The 23,502-nt window shown below is 48.7% G+C and overlaps 3 protein-coding genes across 4 annotated transcripts; 1 reads left to right on the top strand and 2 right to left on the bottom strand.

Annotated features, from left to right (window-relative positions):
- Positions 1–248: 248 nt before the first annotated feature.
- Positions 249–9,225, bottom strand: si:ch73-29c22.1 (kelch-like protein diablo). 2 transcript variants are annotated; one of them, XM_067250903.1, is made up of 8 exons: positions 9,123–9,225; positions 5,158–5,336; positions 4,335–4,518; positions 2,603–2,746; positions 2,339–2,472; positions 1,099–1,310; positions 732–838; positions 249–585 (listed from the first exon to the last, which is right to left on the bottom strand). In XM_067250903.1, the coding sequence occupies exons 1-8, from the start codon at positions 9,134–9,136 to the stop codon at positions 522–524; spliced, it is 1,038 nt and encodes a 345-aa protein (XP_067107004.1). In that variant the 5' UTR covers positions 9,137–9,225; the 3' UTR covers positions 249–521. The 2 variants fall into 2 exon arrangements, with proteins under 2 accessions (XP_067107004.1, XP_067107003.1); XM_067250902.1 differs by lacking the exon at positions 9,123–9,225 and adding an exon at positions 5,605–5,640 and having other exon boundaries at positions 5,158–5,366.
- Positions 9,226–10,133: 908 nt separating this feature from the next.
- Positions 10,134–11,537, top strand: LOC136956327 (beta-1,3-galactosyltransferase 9). The gene is made up of 2 exons (XM_067250232.1): positions 10,134–10,139; positions 10,425–11,537. Exons 1-2 carry the CDS (start codon positions 10,134–10,136, stop codon positions 11,535–11,537), a joined length of 1,119 nt encoding a protein of 372 aa, XP_067106333.1.
- Positions 11,538–13,055: 1,518 nt separating this feature from the next.
- Positions 13,056–16,675, bottom strand: psmd5 (proteasome 26S subunit, non-ATPase 5). The gene is made up of 10 exons (XM_067250709.1): positions 16,503–16,675; positions 15,815–15,959; positions 15,589–15,702; positions 15,370–15,498; positions 14,810–14,919; positions 14,569–14,711; positions 14,204–14,395; positions 13,979–14,088; positions 13,720–13,860; positions 13,056–13,489 (listed from the first exon to the last, which is right to left on the bottom strand). The coding sequence occupies exons 1-10, from the start codon at positions 16,673–16,675 to the stop codon at positions 13,232–13,234; spliced, it is 1,515 nt and encodes a 504-aa protein (XP_067106810.1). The 3' UTR covers positions 13,056–13,231.
- Between the last annotated feature and the right edge of the window lie 6,827 nt (positions 16,676–23,502).

The following is a 23,502-nucleotide window of genomic DNA, read 5'->3' as shown; positions in this document are numbered from 1 at the left end:
CACACAAGTGACAACTATCAACCAACCAGCGCTACAACCACATGGATCAAATGTTGAGGTGTTCCATACTCTCTTGTTCATTAATGTTTAGCGACAAGTTGTTTTGAGTGGAACTTCTCGCAGATAAAAGATACGACTGACTTCGAAACTCACAAATGTCGGGCACTGAAGGTTTGGTTGTGGTAAGGACGATAGCTTACTACACTTTATGACAGCAAGAAAGACAGCAACATGAAGCGCGTCTTGGAAGAATTAGGGATACTAGCGCCCTCTGCTGGCTATTCCTACGCCCATAAACATTTAGCTCCTAGCATTGAAAATTATTTCAGGGCAAGCGGGTATACACAAACACAGAGATAAAATACATCTCATTCTCTACATGTGGCTGCATAACAATAGCATATGTTTATTCAGGTTCATATCAACAGTGTCCTTGTTTATTTGTTGACAGTATATACAATTTTATATTGATATATTCCGGCATTAACATGGAGTAAACAGCAATCAGGAAGTAGAACATTCTAAAAGGGTTTGACCAGAGCAATATGACCACCAGGGTGCTTGGACTTCATGCTGCCAAAGTGTCTGTGAAAACAGAGTAGAGAACATCATCTGGACATATGGTTAACTGGAGTAGAGAGTTAACATGTAGCACAGAATGAAATGAAATGAACGAAAGAAGAGATTTTGTGCCACGTACACGTATGTGTGTGTGTGTGTGTGTGACTCACCTCCATGAATTGGTCTCATGCTCATAAGCCTCCATGGTTTTGAGGTCTGTAACTCCGTCAGTTCCACCTACAGCCAACAGCATCCCATTAAACACCATCAAGGAGACCTAGCACACAGAGACACAACAGCATCCCATTAAACACCATCAAGGAGACCTAGCACACAGAGACACAACAGCATCCCATTAAACACCATCAAGGACACCTAGCACACAGAGACACAACAGCATCCCATTAAACACCATCAAGGAGACCTAGCACACAGAGACACACACAGACATGAGGGAACAGCGGATTGGTTCGGTTGTGGATCAATGCAGCATTTGATGGATTTCAAAAAGTATGGAAACCTGCAGAAACCTCCCACCTGGTGCCTCTTGCTCCTCATTGGTCGGACCGGGGTCCAGCGGTGCGCTTCCGGGTCAAACTTCTCCACAGTGCTGAGCTCCAGCAGCAGCTCGTCCCGCCCCCCGGCCACGTACAGGCGGTCCAGGAACACGGCGCAGCCCGGGTTCTCTCTTGCCGTCAGCATGGGCGGGCACATGGCCCAGCAGCCGTCCAATGGGCTGTAGCGCTCCACTGTGGGGGGGGGGGTCAAGGGTCAGGGGTTGTGTTAGTGTAGGATGGATCCTCATTAGTCTAAGGGCCTGCCATCTCAGCTGACACTGTTCCAGAGGACAGGTATAGCTGCAGTCATGAAAAAAGGCAGGAAGTCAAACGTTAAGAACGAACACCATTCAAAGTCTATTGTTTCTCTGCCCAGTGTAACAGGACGTTCTGACCACGTAGATTGGTACCAATTTTCTCCCTCACATGCAGTCAGCAGTATAATAACACGCATTTGGAGCTCAGGGGCCAATGATGTTCAGTCTCTCCCTGCTTTTATTCCTTCCCCTTCCATTCTTCCCCCCCTATTGCTCCAGTCATTCCTCCCACAGGCTGGTGGCTGACAGATGAATGAAGTGCGTTGAGAGTGAGTGACGGGCCCTGTAGACTCTGACCTCCGTCACAGAAATAGAAAGCCCAGAGCCAACTGGCCACAAGCCCCACATACCTCAGAGCAGTCTGCGACGAGGCCTTAACACTGCAGACGCCATCTGCTGTGTGTGCGTGTGTGCCTGTGTGTGTGTGTGTGTGTGTGTGTGTGTGTGTGCACTTCTGTGAATTGTGACGATAGTGTCAGATGTGTGTGTAAAACGTGGCATAAGCTTACAGCCGTTTGGCACCCCAGCAGTGACATCACTGGTGACCCCTGCTCTTTCTGACCTGGTCCTCTGGGGTCTCCACAGGACACATCACAAGTTCATGTCCCAGGGTCCCACTAATGTCAGTATTCACACAACTTTACCTTCCCCTATAGCCTGTAGTTAAAAGTGCCTGGAGCAAGACTGCAGAACTTGAAGCCACATTTACTGGAATACTTGGACTACTGTACTAACCCCTTCAAAATGTATGTTATTTTCTCTGCGGGCGTGATAGTCACTAATGCAACGTAAACAACACCTGAAAATTCCGCACACCAAACTTAATTTGATGACCTCATGTCCGCACAAAACGGTATGCTGTCCCCAGATCTGCTGAGTGTCCAGTGGAACCTGGGTGTGTACCTGAGTCCAAGGGCATCTGTCCATCCGTGCCCCCCACCACGTAGAGGCAGCCCCCCAGCACCGCGGCGGCTGCCCCGGCCCTGCGACGGGACATCGGGGGAAGCTTGGTCCAGGCGTTCCTCTTCGGGTTGTACCTGAACCCAGGAGAAACCGATTCAGACGCGTTCGTCCTGGTGAGTGTGATGTGCGTGTGTCTGTGTGTTTATGTGTGTAACTGTGATGTGTTGTGCGCACGTGTGAGTGTGTACGTGTGTGCGTGTGTACCTCTCCACAGTGTTGACGCAGGCGACCCCGTCGTGGCCCCCCAGGGCGATCAGACAGCCGTCCATCTCCAGCAGACACACTCTTCTGCGGGGGGCACTGAGGGGGGCCACATCTCCGCTCCAGGTGTTGGTCTCTGGGTCGTACCTGAGGGGGCAGCAGGGAGGGGTGGAGTTAAGGAGGTATTGGGCCTGGCAGTGTGAATTAGAGATGATTCATGGGAAGTATGGAGGGAGGGTGATAGTAAAAATGTGATTGTAACTGTCAAAAGCTCTACAGCTGTCATTGAAGAGCTCTCTGAGTTTGTTGAATTTGTTTGTTTTAGATACTGAGGTGTTACGAATGGTTAGGCTTCTGTATGGCAATATCGTGTTTGATAAGGAGTTCAGCTGAAGTTTTTACCATGGAGACCTGACTGTACTGCTGCTTAGGTAACATTGCGTGCGTCACTGTGTGATGTGTCACTCGTTGATTTAGGTAGAGTAGCCCCCCCACCCCCCTTCCAGTCTCTCTCTCTTTCTCATTTCTTTCTTCCTTCTTTTTCTCCTCCAATACAGAATATCTGAGGGATTAAGACATGGTTTAGATACATGAATTATCTACAGAAATGTTATATTGAAAAGGAAAGCCGTTGAGGACAGCTCTGCAGATCAAGGACACGGCCATCTGACGGCCAGAACAAATAAATACTCTGCTGTTTTAGATGGAGGCAATTTGATGACACAAGATACCGCGCAGGATTGAAGCAGCATTCACACATACACACACACATAAACACCAACAGTAGACACACACCCATATAAACACCCACATAAACAGTAGACACACTCACACATACACACAAATTCACAAGCACAGTGTACATATACACAGTACACACACACATGTACATAGTGCACGCTCACACTAACAGACTAGTAAAACTGATCCCGTCTGGCACGCCAAACCCAGAACGAGCCGTCCTCGTGACTCTCTGTGTTGGACTACTGAGCCCAGACGGTTCCTCTGCTCACAGTTTGGATGGGTTAGCTGCCTGTCCCTGGGTGTCATCAGCCGGCACAGGGGAGATGTCTGCTACCTTACTTTCTCACCTTGAGAAAGTGGTAGAATGAAACGGCCAGGGCCGTGCCCTTTTGTGGGTTTTTTTTTCTTTCTGGTTTTCCCTGGCCCTAGTGATGTGTGCCTCCTTGTGTGCGTTTCCGGTCCTGGTCTTGTCTCTCTCCTGGCTCCCTGCACCTCCTGTGTTCACACACTCTGCTATTGTCCCTTGTGTTATCATCAGGCCCTCTGTGTATGTTTTGTCACGCAGTCGTCGTTGAATCGGTGAGTATCTATGTGGTGGTATCTAAGTGAAAAAATATACTTTTGTTTTTCAAGGTAAGAGAGGAAAGAGAGAGAGAGAGAGAGAGAGTGGTGAAAGAAGAAGGGGGGGTGAGTAAAGAAGAGAGTGAACAGCATGCAGCCATCATCAGAAGTGGTCCATCACTCCTAGACAACATGGATTTGGACTTGACCTTCTGGAGCAGATGATCTAGATCTAGGACATGACCTAGTCTGTCTGACCTGGACTCTTGTGGGGCTATTCTGGGTCTCCCTGACGTCATCAGAATTTAGGATTTCAACCCATTTGGAAGCAGGTGCTGAGTCACATGACTTCTGATGAATAGGGTAAAAGTTCACGCCAGTGTTCTACTATGGAATTTGAATGGTCATAATTAGTTCCGTGAACTCTCACCTTTCCACGCTGCTCATGCAGGTGACGTCATCGTACCCCCCCACGGTGTAGATGAGCCCCCCCAGTGAGCACACTCCAGTGTCGCCACGGTGACGGATCATGGGGGCGGACATCTTCCACTCGTTGTGCTGGGTGCAGAACTGCTCCACTGGGCAGGAGGGATCGTCTCTGCTCCAGCCACCCACTGACACACACACACACACGTACATACACACATGCACACACACACACACATCCAACACACGCACACATTGAACACCCGCCACATACGCATAAGTACATCGAAAACACACCACATACGCGCACGCACACACACACACACACACACACACACACACACACACACACACACACACACACAGGATAGTGTTTTCACAGCTGCTTTGTCATGTGAAGGTGGATGACAGTGACAGCCGTCTGCTGCCTGCATGTCATGTCCCTTTTCCAATAAAGTCTGCAGGCATTTTTACAGGGACCCTGTTTGCTCTGCTGTCACCAACATACAGCTTGTGGTGAGAGAGTCCTCCCTTGAACCACACAACTCGATAAGCCTAACACACACACAGATGACACCCAACAGATTATCAAAAGCAATGAATGCCAAAACTAAAGATGATATAAAGAACCCAGAATGAGAGAAGTCAGACTCTCTGATGGTCAGAGCACAGTGACACTCTACAGCCGCTGCTCAGGCTGGCTCCCAGTGTGGGTGTTCTTAGGAGAGAATCCCATGCATAGTTATCTCTCTGAAGTGTCCTTCTTTATACAACCCTTGTAGGTAACCAGGAAGGGTCCTCACCCCCCAGGGTGTGGAGGGACTGACCTACGTAAACCATGTCGGAGGCTTGGGCGGAAGGGATGGACGGGAGTCTACTGAGTTTCTGTCGGTTGGCGAGCGGCCCGTTGGCGCTGGGTCGACCGCGGCGAGCCGTGGCAACGCCTCCGGAATCTTGTCCGCTTTTCGGCGGTATGGCCAACGCTTCTGACTCTCCCAGACCCTCGCTGTAATGGAGAAGACAATAGACCAGTGCTCTGTAAAATATGAAAGAACGAAACAATACAATATTCATGTGCCAGCTCAAGCGTAAGCTATGTAGACTGTCAACACAAACAGAACACAAAAATGCATGTAATACTGGATGGTGATAGTGGAACGTTTTCAGTCAACTGTTGCTTGAAAGTATAACACCATAGAAGAAATGTATAATTTCATAAAAGATGATACGCGATAAGACAGGCATTCTGAAAGAGTTGTGTTAGTAGGATTTACCCTTGCTCATTGTACACCCCCATCCTCCTTCTGTCCGGACTCAGAGACACTGAGGGCCCAAGAGCCTTAGGTCTACACCCCACCCATCGCACGCACCTCGGAACCCCACACAAATTCCTTGCAACACACTCCCACACACATCCCCTTAGTCACACATGCTACACACCCTCTCCACACACACACACACATTCCGCAGACACATTCCTTACAAACACACCCTGTCGAATACCCATGTTGGTATCAATGTTCTTGAGTCCTTATACAGAACGTTGTTTCACATGGGCCAGATCTGGTGAGTCACAAGCAGCAGACACTGACTATGTGTTCTCGAGACCTTTAGAGTCTCAGAATTGGATCAAGTTCCCTCTCTAACTGCAAACGTGTCTGCTTTGCATATTGCCATGTTTCTCTTTAAAACCGCAAACACATCTGCTACATATTCTGTAATTCAGTGTGTGTGTGTATGGGTGTGTGTGTGGGTGTTTGTGTGTGTGTGTATGCGTGTGTGTGTGTGTGTATGCGTGTGTGTATGGGTGTGTGTGTGTGTATGGGTGTGTGTGTGTATGTGTGTGTGTGTGTATGTGTGTGTGTGCGTGTGTGTATGGGTGTGTGTGTGTGTGTATGGGTGTGTGTGTGTGTCCAGCCTCAGAGGCCTAGTCCCTATTCTGACTCATGCTCAGTATATCTGCGCGTGAATTTTCACAGGCTAGTGAACAGAGCTGGTCTCCTCTGTGTGCATTTCCAGATGACAAGAGATCTACAGGCAACTGGCCAGGAAGTGAGAGAGAAGAGAGAGAGAGGGAGAGAGATTTGAATTCTAGGTTTCAGTTTTCTGTAAAATCTGCAAATCTGATGTGAAGATGTGGAGGATACACACACCCGCACATCCACACACTCACTAACACACACACCCACAAACACACACACATCCACACACATCCGCACACACACTCACTAACACACACACATCCACACACCCACAAACACAAGGACTGATTAATTTTTACGGAACTAGTCAATAGCACACAAACCTAATTTGCAGCATTTCTCAGGTTTCCAAGGTAATGAAAGAGACCACACAAACCCCACAGTGAACCAGGTGAGAGAGAGTGTTTAGTCATGGCTTAGCAGAATACACAGAGAACCCACAGAACATGCAGACCAAGGATCCACCTTGAAGACTCCCTCGGTTTGAATCAACATTGTTATCAGTTGGATACTAACTGATTGTAATATGCTCCTCTGTCTTATCATCATGTACAGTTTACTGAGTACATGTTGGACATAGCTCATGTTAAATACCAGCCGTTTCAGCCAGTCCTGGGATGTGATGAGATGTGGAGAGGAATCCGCTCCAAAGGGAGCCTGCAGGCATTTGGTATAAACTAAGAGATGGGAGTGAGTGGTCGGTTTCAGCAGAGTAGAAGATCTGGGTGAATAGAGTTACATTTACATTTAGCAGACGCTCTTATCCAGAGCGACTTACAGTAAGTACAGGGACATTCCCCCCGAAACAAGTAGGGTGAAGTGCCTTGCCCAAGGACACAACGTCATTTTGACACGGCCGGGAATCGAACTGGCAACCTTCAGATTACTAGCCCGACTCCCTCACCGCTCAGCCATCTGACTGAGAGTTAATCTGTTGTTACACTTTATTTGGAGAGTCCCCTTCAGGCTGACTGCAGATGGTCATACCATTAAGAAACGATTAACAGGATGTCAACTACAGCTTAGCTGATACTCAACCTCTGGCTGGACTTAGGTTTAGGCTTAAAGGTAGGCTTTGTGGATAGTCATTTGCCATTTGAACATCATAGACAGATCATCCACATATTGACTCTCCAAATATAGTGTTAGTGAGTTTTTAATAGCGACAGCCTTTATTAGTATCGGTGTTACCAAACGTTTCCAGTGTTAGTCACAGTTCAGCATGCTGTTGGAATCTTCATCCTATCTGGTTCCCAGAGACAGACTGGAAACTCAATCTGGAAACGTCCTCTCCACTTTTCAAGCTAATTTATAGGGTTTCTACCCCCCCCCCCCCACACACACACACACACATACACACACTGCTGTCATCCCACTCTCAATGCCTTCAACTGCTGTTTCTGCCTGGGAGAGGTAGAAACACAACTGACAGGCCTGATGACAAGATCCCTCCGGGGGAAAAAACGACAGGAGCAGAAGGGGATAGAAAGATGCACATTCTGACACTGACACACACACACACACACACACACATACAGGCATGCAGGCCACCTTTGGTGAAGGACAAGCACATCATGAAGCTCTAAAAAATATATCCCCCTCTTCCTAGAGGGGGATATATTGAGAGAGACAGAGAGACAGTCACCACATACCAGAGGAAACACAACACCTGTGTGTGTGTGGGTGTGTGTGTGTGTGGGTGTTTGTCTTTGTAGGAAGATGAACTTGTACGATGTTCACATGACAGAGAAAGCATGGAGTCCCATATAGCTCATCTGCGCCCTGAGTTATTAATAATTGATAGTTACCTATCCTACAGTAATGATCACTCATTAACAGAACGGAGGAAGTAGCAATGAGATTAGAGCAGGACAGGGAGTCGAACAGACCCTGGAGATAGAGGACACTAGGGGATACGGGGACATAATGAGTTAAAGCTGTGTAGGGCTTAACTCATTATGTCCTCGTATCACTATAGTGACGGTGGAGGGAGAAGCAGCCTCGTGGACAGCAGAGAACAACAAATCCCATAATAATAATTGATAACAACAAATCTCGAGTCACTAACATCCCCGACCATCGTGCAGGTGTCACTGCGAAGCCTGGTGCTTCCACCCCTCGCGCCCATTCCCGGTTCGAGTCCCGCGACACAATAGACAGCTTCTTCTGAACGCTTAACCCTTGTGCTGCCTTCGGGTCACATGACCCAAAGGTTCATAACGAACCATTGTTGTGTTTACCCAATTTTACCCAAAACAAAAACAAATAAAATAATTTTCTTTTAACCTTTGCAATGTTAGGGGTCTGAGACAGCCCAACGGTTGAAAGAAAATGCTTCACTTTGTTTTTGTATGCGGTAAAGTTGTCGCAATACGACGGTGGGTCACAATGACTGATGGGTCAGAATGACCCGAAGATAACACAAGGGTTAAACCAGAAAACGGCGCATAAAAGCTTTCAGTTCTATACGACAGGAGGAGGACGGAATTTTAGAACAGTGAGTCAGTCAACAAGGTGCCAACAAACTTTTGTGAACCGAACAGGAATTAAATCTCCATACCAAACATGCATTTGAAATCAGTCAAGGTAACGGCAGACCGTTCTGCAGAAAATCCTCAAGTTCGACCAACCTCTTCCAATATTCCAAATGAAAAAACGTCATCATCATCCTCTACCAAAGACAGAATGCCTTCTAAAGCGCGTGAAGACGACCAAATTATGAGCAGTCACAAATATTGAAAGCAAAAATACACCCCCACTCAGAAATAAATCAGTTAGAATGGAAAATAGAAGCTGGTATCTGTACTTACGCCTTTGAGGGCATGGTGATGTTGATCCTGAGGGTTCGACTAATTTCCAGTGGTCCTTTGTGGGCTGTCTTCTACTGTACCCCTTAGTGCTGTGTTTCTTTGTGCTGTGTGTGTGCTGTGTGTGTGTTCTTTTGGTACAGGAGTGCTCAGACGTCTCATTGCAGAGCTCTTCTGACCTCTGGCAGAAGAGGTTATGGACATGTGCTTTTTCAGTACACCCACACGCACACACACACACACACACACACACACACACACACACACACACACACACGTGTCACCCACACACTCAGATGCATCCAGTGAATGTCTGCCATCTCCAGAAGCCCCAAGCAGACAAACCAAGAGAAGTATTCAGGTACATTCAGTGAATGCCTTTTGTGTTCCACACACACAACCACACACACACAATGTAGCAGGGATGATTCGTCAACTTGTGGGATCAGTTTGCAACACAGAACGTGTGCGTGTACTTCTGTGAGTCTGCATGTGTGTATGCGGGTGCTGACAAGCTGAGGGTGAGTTAGTGTGTTCCCTTTTGAAAGACAAACAGCAAAGATAGCTCGGGGACCCTTCACAGGAAGACACAGGGATTCATTCTCAATATACCCTTGCAAAAAAAATCTGTATGGAATACCTGTGCTCTTCCTACATGAATCCTCATGGTGACGGTATGTCCCAAAGCAAGAGACGGTCAGCTTGTCGACATGCTTGTTTCCTTGCCTGGGATGTCCCTCTGTGATGAGTGATGAGGCCCTCATTAAAGTATGCATGATGGAGGACGCTCTCCTTGAGAACGCCACCTGAGCTGGGTGAGAGAGGTGGATACAGTTACCTGGGGGGGTCAGTTACCTGGAGGTGGGAGCGTTGTGCCAGCCTGCTGCGGTGTTGTTGACGTGGCCACAGAGACATCTGTGTGTTCTCTGGTCGGAGCGTTCCGGTGCTTCTGGTCAGCCGTGAAGAGCCACACAGCAGGTTCAGGAGCACGGGAGCGGGTGGTTTGGAGACGTCATGCAGGTAGGCTAGCTGTTGTGGTCCCCTGTAGCATTAGGAATGGCTTGACTCTGTCCTCGGTCTGTCCCAGAGTGTCTGAAATCCTGTATACCTTGTATGATTGTAAGATTGTTCTTGTTCAGTTTTTGAAACTGAATCGTAGTTTTTTTGTATAGGTTTTTGTGTGTCTTTCTGATAACCTTTCTCTTGTTCTGACACCCATTGTTTTTTCTGTTTTTTTCTTCTCTTTTTTCATTCTCTCTTCGTTTGTCCTCTTTTCTCCTCCTCTCCCCATCCCCTCCTCTCCAGTTCTCTCTGTGTAGGCTGCGGACCCACCAGTGGTGTTTCCTGCTCTTCAACGTTGTGCTGTTCCACGCTCTGCTGTTTGGGGCAGACTTTGTTGAGGAGTACCTCCTCCAGCCCACCCCGGGTGTATACACCGACAGCATGGTTCTGGACATCAGAGAGCGGGCCAGGAAACTGGACCTGAGCGGCTCCCAGGACAACGTGTCCCAGTCTTACCCCATCAGCAACCCCAACGCCTGCCTCAACTCCGACCTCTTCCTCCTCACGTTTGTCTTCAGTTACCCCTACAACGTCAGCCAGCGGGATGCGGTGCGAGCCACCTGGGCCAACCTATCACACGTACAGGGTTTCCCCGTGCGGACGCTGTTCTTCCTAGGCTCCTCCCCCTCGTCGGCCGACCAGGACGCCGTCCTGAAGGAGTCGGGCCGCCACGGTGACCTGGTCCAGGGTCACGTGACCATGACCTACTCCTTGCGCAGCCAGACTGAGCGGACCGTCCTGGTGCTGCGCTGGGTCATGGCGTTCTGCCCCATGGCCCGCTTTCTGCTCCTGGCTGAGGAGGCCGTGTTCGTCAACCTGCCCGCCGTTGGTGGGTACTTGCTGGGGCTGCGCAGGCACCCCGAGGACTTGTACCTGGGGAGGGTGATCCACAAAGACCCCCCGGACCGAGACCCCTCCAGCCCCAGCTACCTACCCCCTGCCCTCTACCCCAGACGTTACCTCCCCGACTACTGCTCGGGCGCCGCCTTCGTCCTCTCCCAGGACGTGGTCAGGAAGGTGTACGTGGCCTCTTCCGTCGTCCGCTCCCCGGTACCGTCCGACGTGTTCGTGGGCCTGTGCGCCCAGAAGGCTGGAGTGGTGCCCGTCCACAGCGCCAGGTTCTCGGGGGACAAGCACGTCCGCTACAACGCCTGCTGCTACCGTTGGCTGTTCAGCTCGGCAGGGGTGGGGGCGGAGGAGCTGGGGCGGGTGTGGGGAGGTGTGGGGCAGGAGGACGATGGTTGCTCCCTCCTGGAGACCTACTACGGCCTGGTGGCCTGCAAGGCCCTCACCTACCTGGACAAACTGTCCTCGAGTTCTCAGCGGCAGGTGGTCAACAACTCTAATGGCTTTTAAGTCATTTTTGGGGTGTGTGTGGGAATATATGCGCACACAAAGTGAATGTGTCCGTTCTAAGGCCTCGTGCCCACAGTTGTGCTGTGTTTATGTGTGAGTCCATGTGGAGAACGTTTTGTGTGTCGTCGTTCTTGTCAGGCAGGGTGAGTGACGTGGAACGCTGACTGGAGCAGACTCATGGCTGTGGGCCAGACAAACAGACAGTAGATAATTCTAGAAGGCAGGAGTGACCAGTGGAACCAGACTGCTGTAGAGAGGAACGATGCCTTCCTAGTATCAAGTTTCACTGTTGTGTTGAGTGCGGCTCCCCCCACTGGTGTCTTACACAGTTACATCATAAAGGGACCACATAGAACTATACATTCTGCTCTGTAAAAGGAACGTGGCTGAGAGGGATTATATCAAATCTAATAAAGCCTTCTTTGCTCTGTGGGTTCTTGCATTGCTTTGTGTTTTCTGGGCCAGCACCAGAACCTCCTGACCTCTGGACCAGATCCCTGCTCTGTATCCGTTCTGCAGTTAGAACATGGGTCCCTGAGGTCCAGTACCAACACCCCCTTCTCCTTTAGAATATTATAGTATTCAAGCATAACAGCATTTCTGGGAAGTGGCGGAGAGACAGCTTTAATAATTATTACTTTGTTTAAATGTGGATGAAAGTGGGATTGTTCTCATAACGTAATGAACAGTTTTTAATTACCGGTATCTATCTTAGAGGTAGTGGTCATCGAAACTGCAACGGCAGGAAGTCTCCGCGCATGCGTGAGACTCGAGAGCCCTGCTCTCTGTCTGCCTCCACAGCAGCTTCAGCCTGCCTCAGCCTTCCTGGGCCTCACCGCCTCCGTCTCAAGGATGCTGCCTTTCCGCTGGCTTCTTCTCTCTCTCTCTCTCTCCATTGGCCATCTCTCCCTGCCTCTCTCTTGCCCAGTCCTCTCTCTGCTTGGGTACAGCCAAGAGAAACATGCCTCTGAGGGGTCCTCCAGCTATTAGATCACAAATGGACTGCATGAATATATATCCGAATATGTGTGTGACTGTGTGTGCACGTAGCAAGAGAAGGTAGGCCTTCCTCTACCGCGCATCTCTGACAACACATCCAAAAAGTTCTCGTTGGGCAAGTGTGAATTTAGATGAAGTGGTCTGCCTAGAGGTCAGAGGAGGTCTGGTCACACGCTATTGGTTCTCCATTACAGCCAGGCTTCTCCAGCCATCGTCTGATATGTATTCTAGGAGACATTACTCATCGGTCTGAACGAATGTCTCCACACTCCGCAACTCATGTAAGTAATGACGCTGACCTTCCTGTCCTAAACCCCAGACTAAAAGATTCATTAACGACCAGACACGTTGTTAAGAGAATTCAGATTATAGGTTAGAAATGCCAGCCATGGATTTCTGAGGTTCTGTAGCTTGCTGACAGTGTGTGTGTGTGTGTGTGTGTGTGTGTGTGCATGCGTGTGTGGGGGGAGGGGTAGTCCATGGCACTCAAACACAAGACATAGGAATAAAAGACAGATGACAATGAAACAACTTATTTACTTGTAATGACATAAAACATAGCAAATACAAAAACAGGAAATTCATTAGTCAAGCCAATAAGGTCAGGATGGCATTGCGCAGACAAAAGATTTCTAAACACCGTTGGTCCTGGGTATTTCGGAGTATCGAGTTCTACAACGGCTGCACGTGTGACCTCACTCGGCTCCTTCAGTGTCCACAATGGAAATGGCCGTGACGTAGTAAGGTCCCTCTCTGAGGTAGGTCTTCAGACGGAGGTAGTGTTGGCTACCCAAGATGGTGGCCGCCGTCGAGGAGCCCACCAGAGCCCCCACCAGCTCGAACTTGGCGTCCTTGGCCTCCTTGGTGGGGCCTGCGGCGCGGTCGACGACGTACTCCATGAAGCCCGGGGAGCTGAGCATCATCTTCTGACCCCACGGCTGGTGGGCGATGGCCTGGGGGGGAAAGACGCGCACACCGACAACACTTGGGTCAGGGTCTAGAAGTGCCGTATAACACGTCCAGACAGAGATGAGTGGGCGAAGTGGATTAGGCTTTCAGTACCAGTCTCCTGTCGCTCTCTCGGTCACCCTTCTGTCCACCCCCCCCCCCCCCCCCCCCCCCATTCTCAACTATCCATTTCCTACTCCTACCCCCCCTCCCCTCTCTCTCTCCCCCAACTCACAGTGAAGATGCGGAGGGCTCCACAGTGCAGTTCAGGGAAGGGCTGGGTGCTGATGTTACGGATCATGTCGATGGGCTGGTCCGACAGCAGACGGAACCAGGACTCGGTCAGGAGCAGCAGGTCCTCGGTTTGCTGCTCGGTCTGCAACACACACACACATTCAAATAACAGGTGTCGCATCACTGCTGGCGAAGAGGCATGAATGATGCAAATTCAGACACGCACGCCAACTGCCGGAAGAACACACACACACACACACCTGCAGAGTGAGTAGGGTGGAGATGGCCTCCAGACAGCGCACTCTCAGTTCTGTAGCTCCACTGCTGGCCAGCTGACTCATCCTCAACAGCACAGACTTGAACTTCTCGCCTGGGAATACACACACACACATTATACACACTATGTTTTTACCACCAGAGAATAGCTCAACTGTTACAATTCTGTTCCAAGTATTACTTCTCCAATAGAGTGAAAACACGCATACCCGTCTTCCCGAGGACTTGCTTTCCCTCCACAGTGGAGCCCAGGACGCCCAGCGTGTCCAGGGCCACGCCGGTCATGACGGGGTCGGGGTCCAGGGCCATCTCAAACACCTTGTTCTGGAAGGCAGGGTAGCTCTCACACACTTGCTGAGGGCTGTCCATGATGGCCAGGTTCCCAAAGAACTTCACCAAGCCTGGGGGAGAGGGACGGGCGGGAGGACGGTCAGAGATCACAGGACTTAACACACATGGACGCATACGTAAAAAAAAAAAAAAGGCTTTTTCACACATGCAGATCTGCCGAGAGTTTAGGGAGAGGTCTGTATAGATTGATTCTTTCGATATTCCTTTACACTGTACCACTCACCAGGCAGGTAGAAGCTGGAGAAGGGGTCCGAGTCAGCCCCTATAATCATGTTGGAGATCTTGTCCATGATGCCCTGCTGTGCCAGGTACTGGCGGCCATGTTGACTGTGGGCAAGTGAGGTCGCCATCTCGATGGCTGTCGCCCTGGAACAAGATGGAAGCTACTTAATAAGGAAGACACTAAGGAAAGAGATAGCATTTTTATTTGATTGTTTTAAGAGACGGTGAGTTTCAGTCCTCACCTGACCAGTACATCATCCCCAGTCAGCTCTCCCAGCAGCTGGGAGAGGAAGCCACTGTTGGCGCAGTACCCCAGAGAGATGGCCGACACCGAGGAGAGGTCCACTACCAGCTACACCACCAAGGATAGGAGAGGGACAGGAGAGGTCATCAGAATCAGAATGGCTTTTATTCGCCATGAAAGTTTGCACAGACAAGGAATTTGCTTTGGCAGGAAGGTGCAAACATTAAACATATAGGAATCTAAAATTTAAATATGAGGACTAACTATAAGGGTACATAACTAGCAATACTAAGTGGAATTATAATTAAAATAAACTATACAATAAAATATAATATAAGTTGCAGTAATTTACAAAGGTCATGCCAAGGAAGTTGTTCTCAAATTTGTCTTTTTCTTTGCTAACCCTTCCGTTTGGCTGCAGGTAAATTGCTGCAGTAAAGATGATTGGACAATCTCCTCAAGAACTAACCTACATATTATATATAATTCATATATCAACACAGCCATGTGCACTATGAACTAATATACTTGTATGGTTCCGTATGGTATTGAACGCACCTCGTAGATTCTGTATCTGACGATGTCACTGGTGGCCATCACATCCTTCAGTTCTTTGAAGAGGTCACTGCGGAAAAGCGCGTCTAGGCCGGGTTTGGATTCACTGAGAGGCTTGAGGGCTTTGATCGCCTGTGGGATTGAAAATATGAACACTTTTATAACACTGTCTTAATCATGTAGAGAGAGTATCTAAATACTCAATATCATCGCCCTTCTAACCTCTTTGCCCACAGAAATCTTCTCCGCCTCGATGCAGTGGATGACCCCTCGCAGAAGGTCATGGTTGTTCAGGACCTCTGTGACTGCCTCAGGGTGCTTCACAATACGGCGTATCTACAGGACGACAGTGTGAAAGCCTTAATTTATCTCACTTAGCATATGCTAAAAGCGATGATTATGCGGATGTATTGCTTTAGGCTCAATGTATTCTACACTTCCAGCCTACCTGTGTCAGGGCTAGTATCTTGACGGAATCGTCTGAGTGGGTCAAGCCGCTCTTGAGTTCATCTCGGCAGTTCTGGACGAGGTGGACGGGGCTGAGGGCCTGCAGGACACGACCCAGGATGTCCACACACAGCTCAATCTGCACACTGAGGAAAAATACCAAGCGTCAGAGATTCGCTAATCCAGCAAGCCCATCTGAAACAGCAAAACACGCTCGCACTCGCAGTCGACTGTGGTCGCACATGTCCCCTTTGTTGTAGCATTCATAAATGGTCCTTGCTGGACCTTGTTCCTTTCAGCCATCTAGCTCATGCTTTTTGCAGTACTGTAGATAACTAGCAACCTGGTAGTCTAGTTAACTTTGTTTTGATAATTTGTTAATACATAAATCTAAATCACGAGGGCGTTAATTAACAGTCTGTTATCCTGCTAAGTAAACTAGCTACTCGTTAGCTTTCAGACTTGGTAAGCATTAACTGTGGATCAAAGCAGGTAAATAAGGAAGAAAACATAAGCTCATTAGCCAATACGCTGGACATGCATTTAGCTAACTAGAAAAATGCAGAGCAAGAACTAAGACAGCCAACTATCTAGAGACAACCTAGTCAGCACACTGTAGTAAAATGGCTAATTAGCTTGTAAAGAGTGTAGCTAGCTTGAGTCAGCACTAGCATTACAGATTCACAGACCTGTCATTTGTGTTCAAAAGAGAAAATATAACATCTAGCCGCTGTCCACGGACTGTGTCACTGAGGGCGTTCAACGGGATGGCTAAAAGTGCAGTTTTCAGAACTTCCAATTCTTCAATAGGATTTTCAAGATCTGAAATTTCTGCAAGCAAACTTCCAATGGAGGCAGCCATGATGCTCTTTGTTATGGCGTCAAATTTGCGTCAATTTAAACCTCCTGGAATTTCAAAATAAAAGGCCCCATGGTTAAGTAACTGCGTCTCACAATTGTATGGTTAGAAAAGTAGGCTAGTAGTAACAAACTACTAAAGAGTACGCTTTTTTGCTCAATACAATGCACTAATGCAATACGTTGAGTGTTAAAGCAACGAAAAAGTTATTTAATAGTCTACTACCAGAGAAAATATTTGTTAACCATCCTCCACCAATAGATGGAGCTTGTAGACTGCACGCTTCCCTTTTTTATTCACCCGCTTACACAGGCATCGTGAATGCACAGGGATGCTATTGAAAAGCACAACGTGCTGAACTTAGCAACAAGCACGCATACAATAGCATATGTGTAATTAGATTGCAATCATACAGAAACTGAGTTAATAAAAGAAGGGTGAAGAAAAGTATTAAAGCAAAATGGACAGAGGGTTCCTGACTGGTCAAGCACGAGCATTGAGGCAGTCTGATAACATCGGCTACCTGTATGTTTGAAATACAGCAGCCTTAAACCTGTTCTCTTCTAAGCAACTGTCACTGCAATACAGTCGAACAACACCTTTCTATCTCCTTCTATTTGAATTCTAAGTCAAGTATATGCTGCAAATCATTCCCTTCCCCATCTTCTATAGAACAAGAACTGCGAAAGAAAAAAACACAATTCTAGATATTTAGCTCTTCTGCCAGTCATCCAGAACATCTTTGATCCCCTCCTCTCCTGGCTTAGCTCCAGCGTGTGGGGGTAAAGCCTGTTCCTTCTGCTTGTCTCTCCCCATCAGACCAGGCTGTTCAGAGCCCCAGCCTTACCAGCCTGTACCTCCTGGCCAAACACCAATTATCCCAACAATCTGTCTGGCATGCCGCCGGTAGTGCTCGCGGATCACTCCCCGGGATCAATCTGGATTAATCTGGATCAACGCCTCTGGGTTGTGGCCTTGGCACAGCACGCTCTCTAGCCCCCGTTTTGACCAGCCAGCCTCCAGTTAGTCAGCAAACAACTAATCAACCAGTCAACTACTAGCCAGACAGACAGACAATCAACAAACTAGCCATTCTTCCAATCTTAAGTTAGCCAGCCAGCCCACCAGCCAGCCAGCAAACCAACCAGCCAGCTTCCATCCAGCCTGCCAGCCTCCAATCTTGACACCACAGGGTCTCTATGAAGGCCTCAAGGTCAATAGCATGTTATGGCAGCTACTTCCCATTTGATGTGATAATATTAACCCTCCAGCCAGCCAGACTCAAGTGCCCCCCAGGAAGAGTACGGTTCATAAAGCTGGTCAGTCAGTCAGTCAGTTAGGAAAGCAGCAGATCAGAAGCAGCAGTCACCCAGAAATAGATGGTAAAACCAGAGTGGCCTAGCTGGGGATGATATCAAGACAAATGTGCTCTTAGCTCTCTAGTTTACATTTGACTCTTATTTGGCACTGTTGGGCTTACATACTTTCCACTAATGGAGTATGCGGAGTGGAGGAGAGGCGGAGGAGAGAGAGAGCAGCCACCTAGGGAGACTGTCAGCAACTCAGGAACATTGTACTGGCGTGGCCGGCCTCCTGTCCTGCGGTCCTAGCAGTATTTGAAATAGGAATACTAACATGAAGTCATGGGGACGATGCCAGGGCAGAGAATTATTAAGTGTGTGAGCCCCACAGGAGTCCTCCTGGTCTGGAGAGTGGTGGGGCTGCTGTAGCTTTTGAAGAACCCTCAGTGGGTGAGAGCTGGGAGGAGATTGGCCAGTCTTCTCTGTCTAAACAAAAGCCAATGGCAGATCTCCCTTCTCAACCTCCTCACCCCCTAAACCCCATCACCCCCCTCATCCCTGTCACCCTCCTCACCCGTTCTCCCCCTCCCCATCTTCCCTATCACCCTCCTCACCCCATCTCCCTTGTCACCCCTCCTACCTATCCCTCTTCACCCCTCCCTTTCCTCCCCCCCCCCCCCCCCCACCCCCCAGTCTCCAAGTGGGGGCAGTGTTCCCTGGGGACAGGTAAGAATCCATGCTCTGTGCACAGCGAGTCCTCAGGACACCCACCGCCACCTCAAAGCGGCCGTCAAGGTGTTGGGATTTTCCAAAATGGAATGGAGGGAAGGGAAAGCCTGTGACTCCCTCCTCACACCTCCACACACTCACACGCACACACACATTCACAAACACACAAATACACTCACACACCGCCTGCTGTGCTTGTTAATGTGAGGTCGTGGGGTCGGTAAACTGTATGTGGGTGGTTCAGTGCTCAGGGTTGCTAATGAATGCCTCTACTCACTGAACTACCTATCTACAGAGGAACCCAAGGAACACCCACCCACCAACCCACTCCTTTCCTCCCCCAACCACACACAAGCACAAACTCTTTCTCTCTCTCCCTCTCTCTCACACATCTACACATACAACTCTCACTCTATCTCTTTGCAGACAGGCAGGCTCAGATCAAAGCCCAAATAACTTATTTAGACTATTAACTCTGACTGCAGGATGCTGGAGGTAGTCTGTCTGTTAAAGGAGGGCGACTGTGGTGGAAATCAATGGACCATCTGATTAAAGATTCTCTTAATTTCATTGGTCGTTTTAATCAACTTGATGGAGGCACTGTGGTGTGTATTTGTGTTTGTGTGAGGGGGAGAGAGAGTGTGTCCGCACATCTGCTCTCGTGAGAGAGTGTGTGTGCGTGCAAGGCCGATGAGTGTGTGAGAGAGGGAGTGAGAGAGAGTGTGTGTGCGTGCAAGGCCGATGAGTGTGTGAGATAGGGAGTGAGAGAGAGTGTGTGTGTGTGCTGTTTATGTGTAGAAACTCCACAAGTTGTCAGGCTTGTGGGCTGTGTGCAGGGCGTGTGGGCTGAAACCCAATGTTCATGTGGCCCTCTGGTCTTCACTCTGCTGCGTAGAGGCCCTATAACCTCAGGAATAAACGCACTCCTCTTGACGACATCTGTGGTCTCTCCCCCCTCCCTCCCCCCCTACCTTTTTTTTTACAAACTTCATAATCTTTCATTTGAGGTTTGGGTTACCATGTCAAACCAATTTTTTCTTTCACCAATCCCAGCTCTAACAGTACCTGCTGTTCATTGTAGATACTTTTATTCTATTTCTATCATTTAATCAGATGTAGCTCTTGGCTGTCCATATGGTGGGTGAGAAGTAACCTTTTAAAACCTGTTGCATTTGGAAGTTTCCATAAAATCTAATGCAATACGTTCCAGGAAATGAATTTCTCTACATCTTATAAGTGAACATTGGGCCATGGGGCATTCCAGTATCTATTACAGTCAGTTCTATCTGAATGTTTGGAGTCTTGTACGGAAGAAATGGAAAAGTGCTTCATTCATTAGCAGTGAGGAGTCAAAGGAGTTTCGTTTTCCATGATGTATAGTGGTCCATTTTGTGTGGCCATAGATGTTGGAGGAGGAAATGGAGCATTTCAATAACTTGAAATGCTGCTCTAGACTTTCAAGTCATTGAAATTGTAGTCTAATGTCTAAAGTCTCACCCTCTCCTCCCCTCTCCCCTCCTCTCCTCTGTTCTCCCCTCCTCTCCTCCTCTCCTCCTCTCCTCCTCTCCTCCTCTCCCCTCTCCTCCTCTCCTCTCCTCTCCTCCCCTCCCCTCCTTTCCTCTCCCCTCCTCTCCTCTCCTCGGTTCTCCCTCCTTTCCTCTCCTCTCCCCTCCTTTCCTCTCCTTTCCTCTCCCATCCTTTCCTCTCCTCTCCCCTCCTCTCCTCTGTTCTCCCTCCTCTCCTCTCCCCTCCTCTCCCCTCCTCTCCCTCCTGTCCTTTCCTTTCCTCTCCACTCCTCTGCTCTCCTCTCTGGCTCTCGTAATATCGGGTGTTCTTCAGTTCCCCACTTCAGAGACATCGCTGATCCTTCTTCCTGGAAGGGGATTACCCTTTAATGAAACAAACTCCCCCAGTAACTCTTAAGGGATTCCAACTACTGTTTTAGCCTGACTGTATGTACTTTAATGTCATACATTCTAATTAGTAACCTGCGTCTGAACTAAGACACAGTGTGGGTGTGCAGGTGTGTGTTCAAGAAGTCAGATGGTGTGTTGCCTTACAGTAATAGAGAGAGGAAGGAATGGAGGAGAGTGGAAAGGAGGCCAAATCTTAATGGGTGGTCACACCTAAATTTCGCTAGCTTGCTAGTATTCTGTAGGTTCAAAACGACATATTTTCGAACACTATTTAGTCTTTACCCTCTATCCCTGTATCCTAACTGGTGATGCAGCATCTTTCCGGTTTGACAGTTTATCCTTGAACTAAAAATGAAACAAACATGGACAGCCTGAAATCACTCATATCAGAGCCTCTTCCTGTCTGAAATAGCTGTGTAGAGGTCAACCGCACCTACTCTACTCCTATTTGTTCAGCATCGGTGAGTAACGTCATTTCACTGGTCAAAGTTCAGCCAGACTGATGCCCAAGCTCCTGTGCCCTCCAAACACATTTTTCTCTTGGTTTTCCAGCCACTCAAGCCGGGTGTGCACTGCATCACCTCTCTCTGGTCAACGTAGAGTCCAAGTTCACGTGTCTGTGCTGTTACGAGTAGAACACAGACCCGAACATAAAGAGCAGGCCGCTCGTATCTCAGCTGGTACCAGCTAGCAGCGAATCCTGTGAGCCCAGTTCCTGAGGTACCTGAGGTACCTGAGGTTCCCACTGAGGTTCCCACTGAGGTACCTGAGGTTCCCACTGAGGTTCCCACTGAGGTACCTGAGGTTCCCACTGAGGTACCTGAGGTTCCCACTGAGGTACCTGAGGTTCTCACTGAGGTTCCCACTGATGTACCTGAGGTTCCCACTGATGTACCTGAGGTTCCCACTGAGGTACCTGAGGTTCCCACTGAGGTACCTGAGGTTCCCACTGAGGTAAACTAGTGAGGCCTGGTGCTGACTCACCTCATCATCATGGCTACAGTCTCAGTTGAAACACATATACAAGGGGAGTAGATGGGTTCGGATCTAGTCTGTAATATGTCATTATAGATCTGTCATTAGTGCAGTTTCGAGGTTGGTGTTGTGGCATAGCTGCCCCGTGGCAGTAACAATCTTTTGCCATTCACATAAAACATTTTGGGTCAATAAATAAGGTCGACATTAAGAGATGGGGGGGTAAGTGTGCAAAGAGAGGAGCTCAGACAGTAAGAAGGGAGGGAGGAGTGGAGAGCAGGGTGTGGACCTCAGCAGGGCTCCAAAAAGGAACTCAATAGAGGGTAGAAGAGAAGAAAAACCTACCGCTAATTAGAAAGTAGGGTTCCCATTAAAACGACCTCATCACTCCATGCATCCCATTATAACTTCCTCATCGGGAGCACCACAAGGACCCTAGGGGAAGTAATGGTAGGCTAGCTACAGTTAAAGTGGGTTAGCTTCAGTAAGGAAGGAAGGTTGGCTACAGTTAAAGTGGGTTAGCTTCAGTAAGGAAGGAAGGTTGGCTACAATTAAGGAGCTACAACTACAGTAGGCTAGGGAAATGACATGAAATGTCAGGCTTGTCTACAGTAGGACACACTTGGTATGTGTGTAGCAGATAGTGCTGCACAGCTCTCATTAAGGGGCTCCCGGTTCCACGAGTGCAGCAGCTGGTCTCTCAACACCTCCACCAATGGGCCTAGCTGTGTCAACACCTCCTCTAAACCAGGGTTAGGGTTCTATCTTCCTCTCTCTATCTTTCTCTGCTCTGCTCTTCAGTCTTCTCTTGTCCTTGAGCCTTTATGCACTCGTTTTGCTCAATCGCTCTCTCTCTCTCTCTCTCTCTCTCTCTCTCACTCTCTCTGTCTCAGCTCGCTAGCTCGCCCTCTCTCTCCCCTCTCTGTACCAGTTGTATCTTGTTGTAGTTTCATAAGGAAATTGAGCTGTGCTCTAAAACTGCTATGTCTGTGTTTAAGATAATACCACAAAGAATCTAAGTGTGTTCTTTGATGAAAAAAAACAAACTCAAAAGCAGTCTAGACCGTGGTTTGACTGTGGGGTTTATTATCGAGTCTGCAGACTGATGGTGAAATTGTCTCTGTGTGAGGCTGGGTTGTAGCTTAGCTGCTGGAGTGTTTCTCCCAGGGCAAAGCTAACAGGGTAACAATCTTCTCTGTTTCGGCTGGCTCTAGATCACTGGTCTCATTGTCCCTCCTCAGAATGTGATCTTAATCTGACCTGAATGGAGTTCTGTTTCACTGGGCCCTTCAAGCAGCCAGGCCTCCAAAGCAGGCAGGTTGATAAGCTGCTTTCCCCCTGGAAGGAGCTACCCAGGGGCCTGGGGTGGAGGGGTGGTGACTGGGGCTATTGGAAGGGTGGGTGATGGACTCCTGGAGTGGAGGGCTGGCTTCAGGTGGAGGTTTGAGGTACAGGACTGAGGGGAGGGTGAGGTGGATTGTGGAGGTCTGAACTAGGTGGGTTCCACAACAAGGTGACACAAAACCTACTAGATATTTAACAGGCAATCCTAACAGGCTTCATTATCATACCTGAGCATGATTTATGTTCCCATAAACCTGAGGTACCAATTTCAGCTGTAGTTTGAATCAAGGTTTTCTTCTGCAATCATACCCATCACGCCATCCCTTTCAGGCAAAGTGAATGTGAAGTAAGCCAAGTGTTCTGAATCGAAGAAAAATAATCGAATCCGAAGACCGTCCATCTCCCAGGACCGAAGGCTGTAATTGAGCCTGAATTAGAACAACAAAGACAGGCAACAATACTCTGGTGCACCAGTTCCTGTTCAGCCCTCAGCTGCCCTGTAATGACTGCCGCTGGTATACTGGGCCGAATCGAGCTAGCTCTGTTCCAGAGTCCACACGCATGC

The sequence above is a fragment of the Osmerus mordax genome, chromosome 14 (genome assembly GCF_038355195.1).
Source record: "Osmerus mordax isolate fOsmMor3 chromosome 14, fOsmMor3.pri, whole genome shotgun sequence".
NCBI classification, from domain to species: Eukaryota; Metazoa; Chordata; class Actinopteri; order Osmeriformes; family Osmeridae; genus Osmerus; species Osmerus mordax.
The sequence above is the reverse complement of the archived record's forward strand: the minus strand, read 5'-3'. Positions and strand labels throughout refer to the sequence as shown.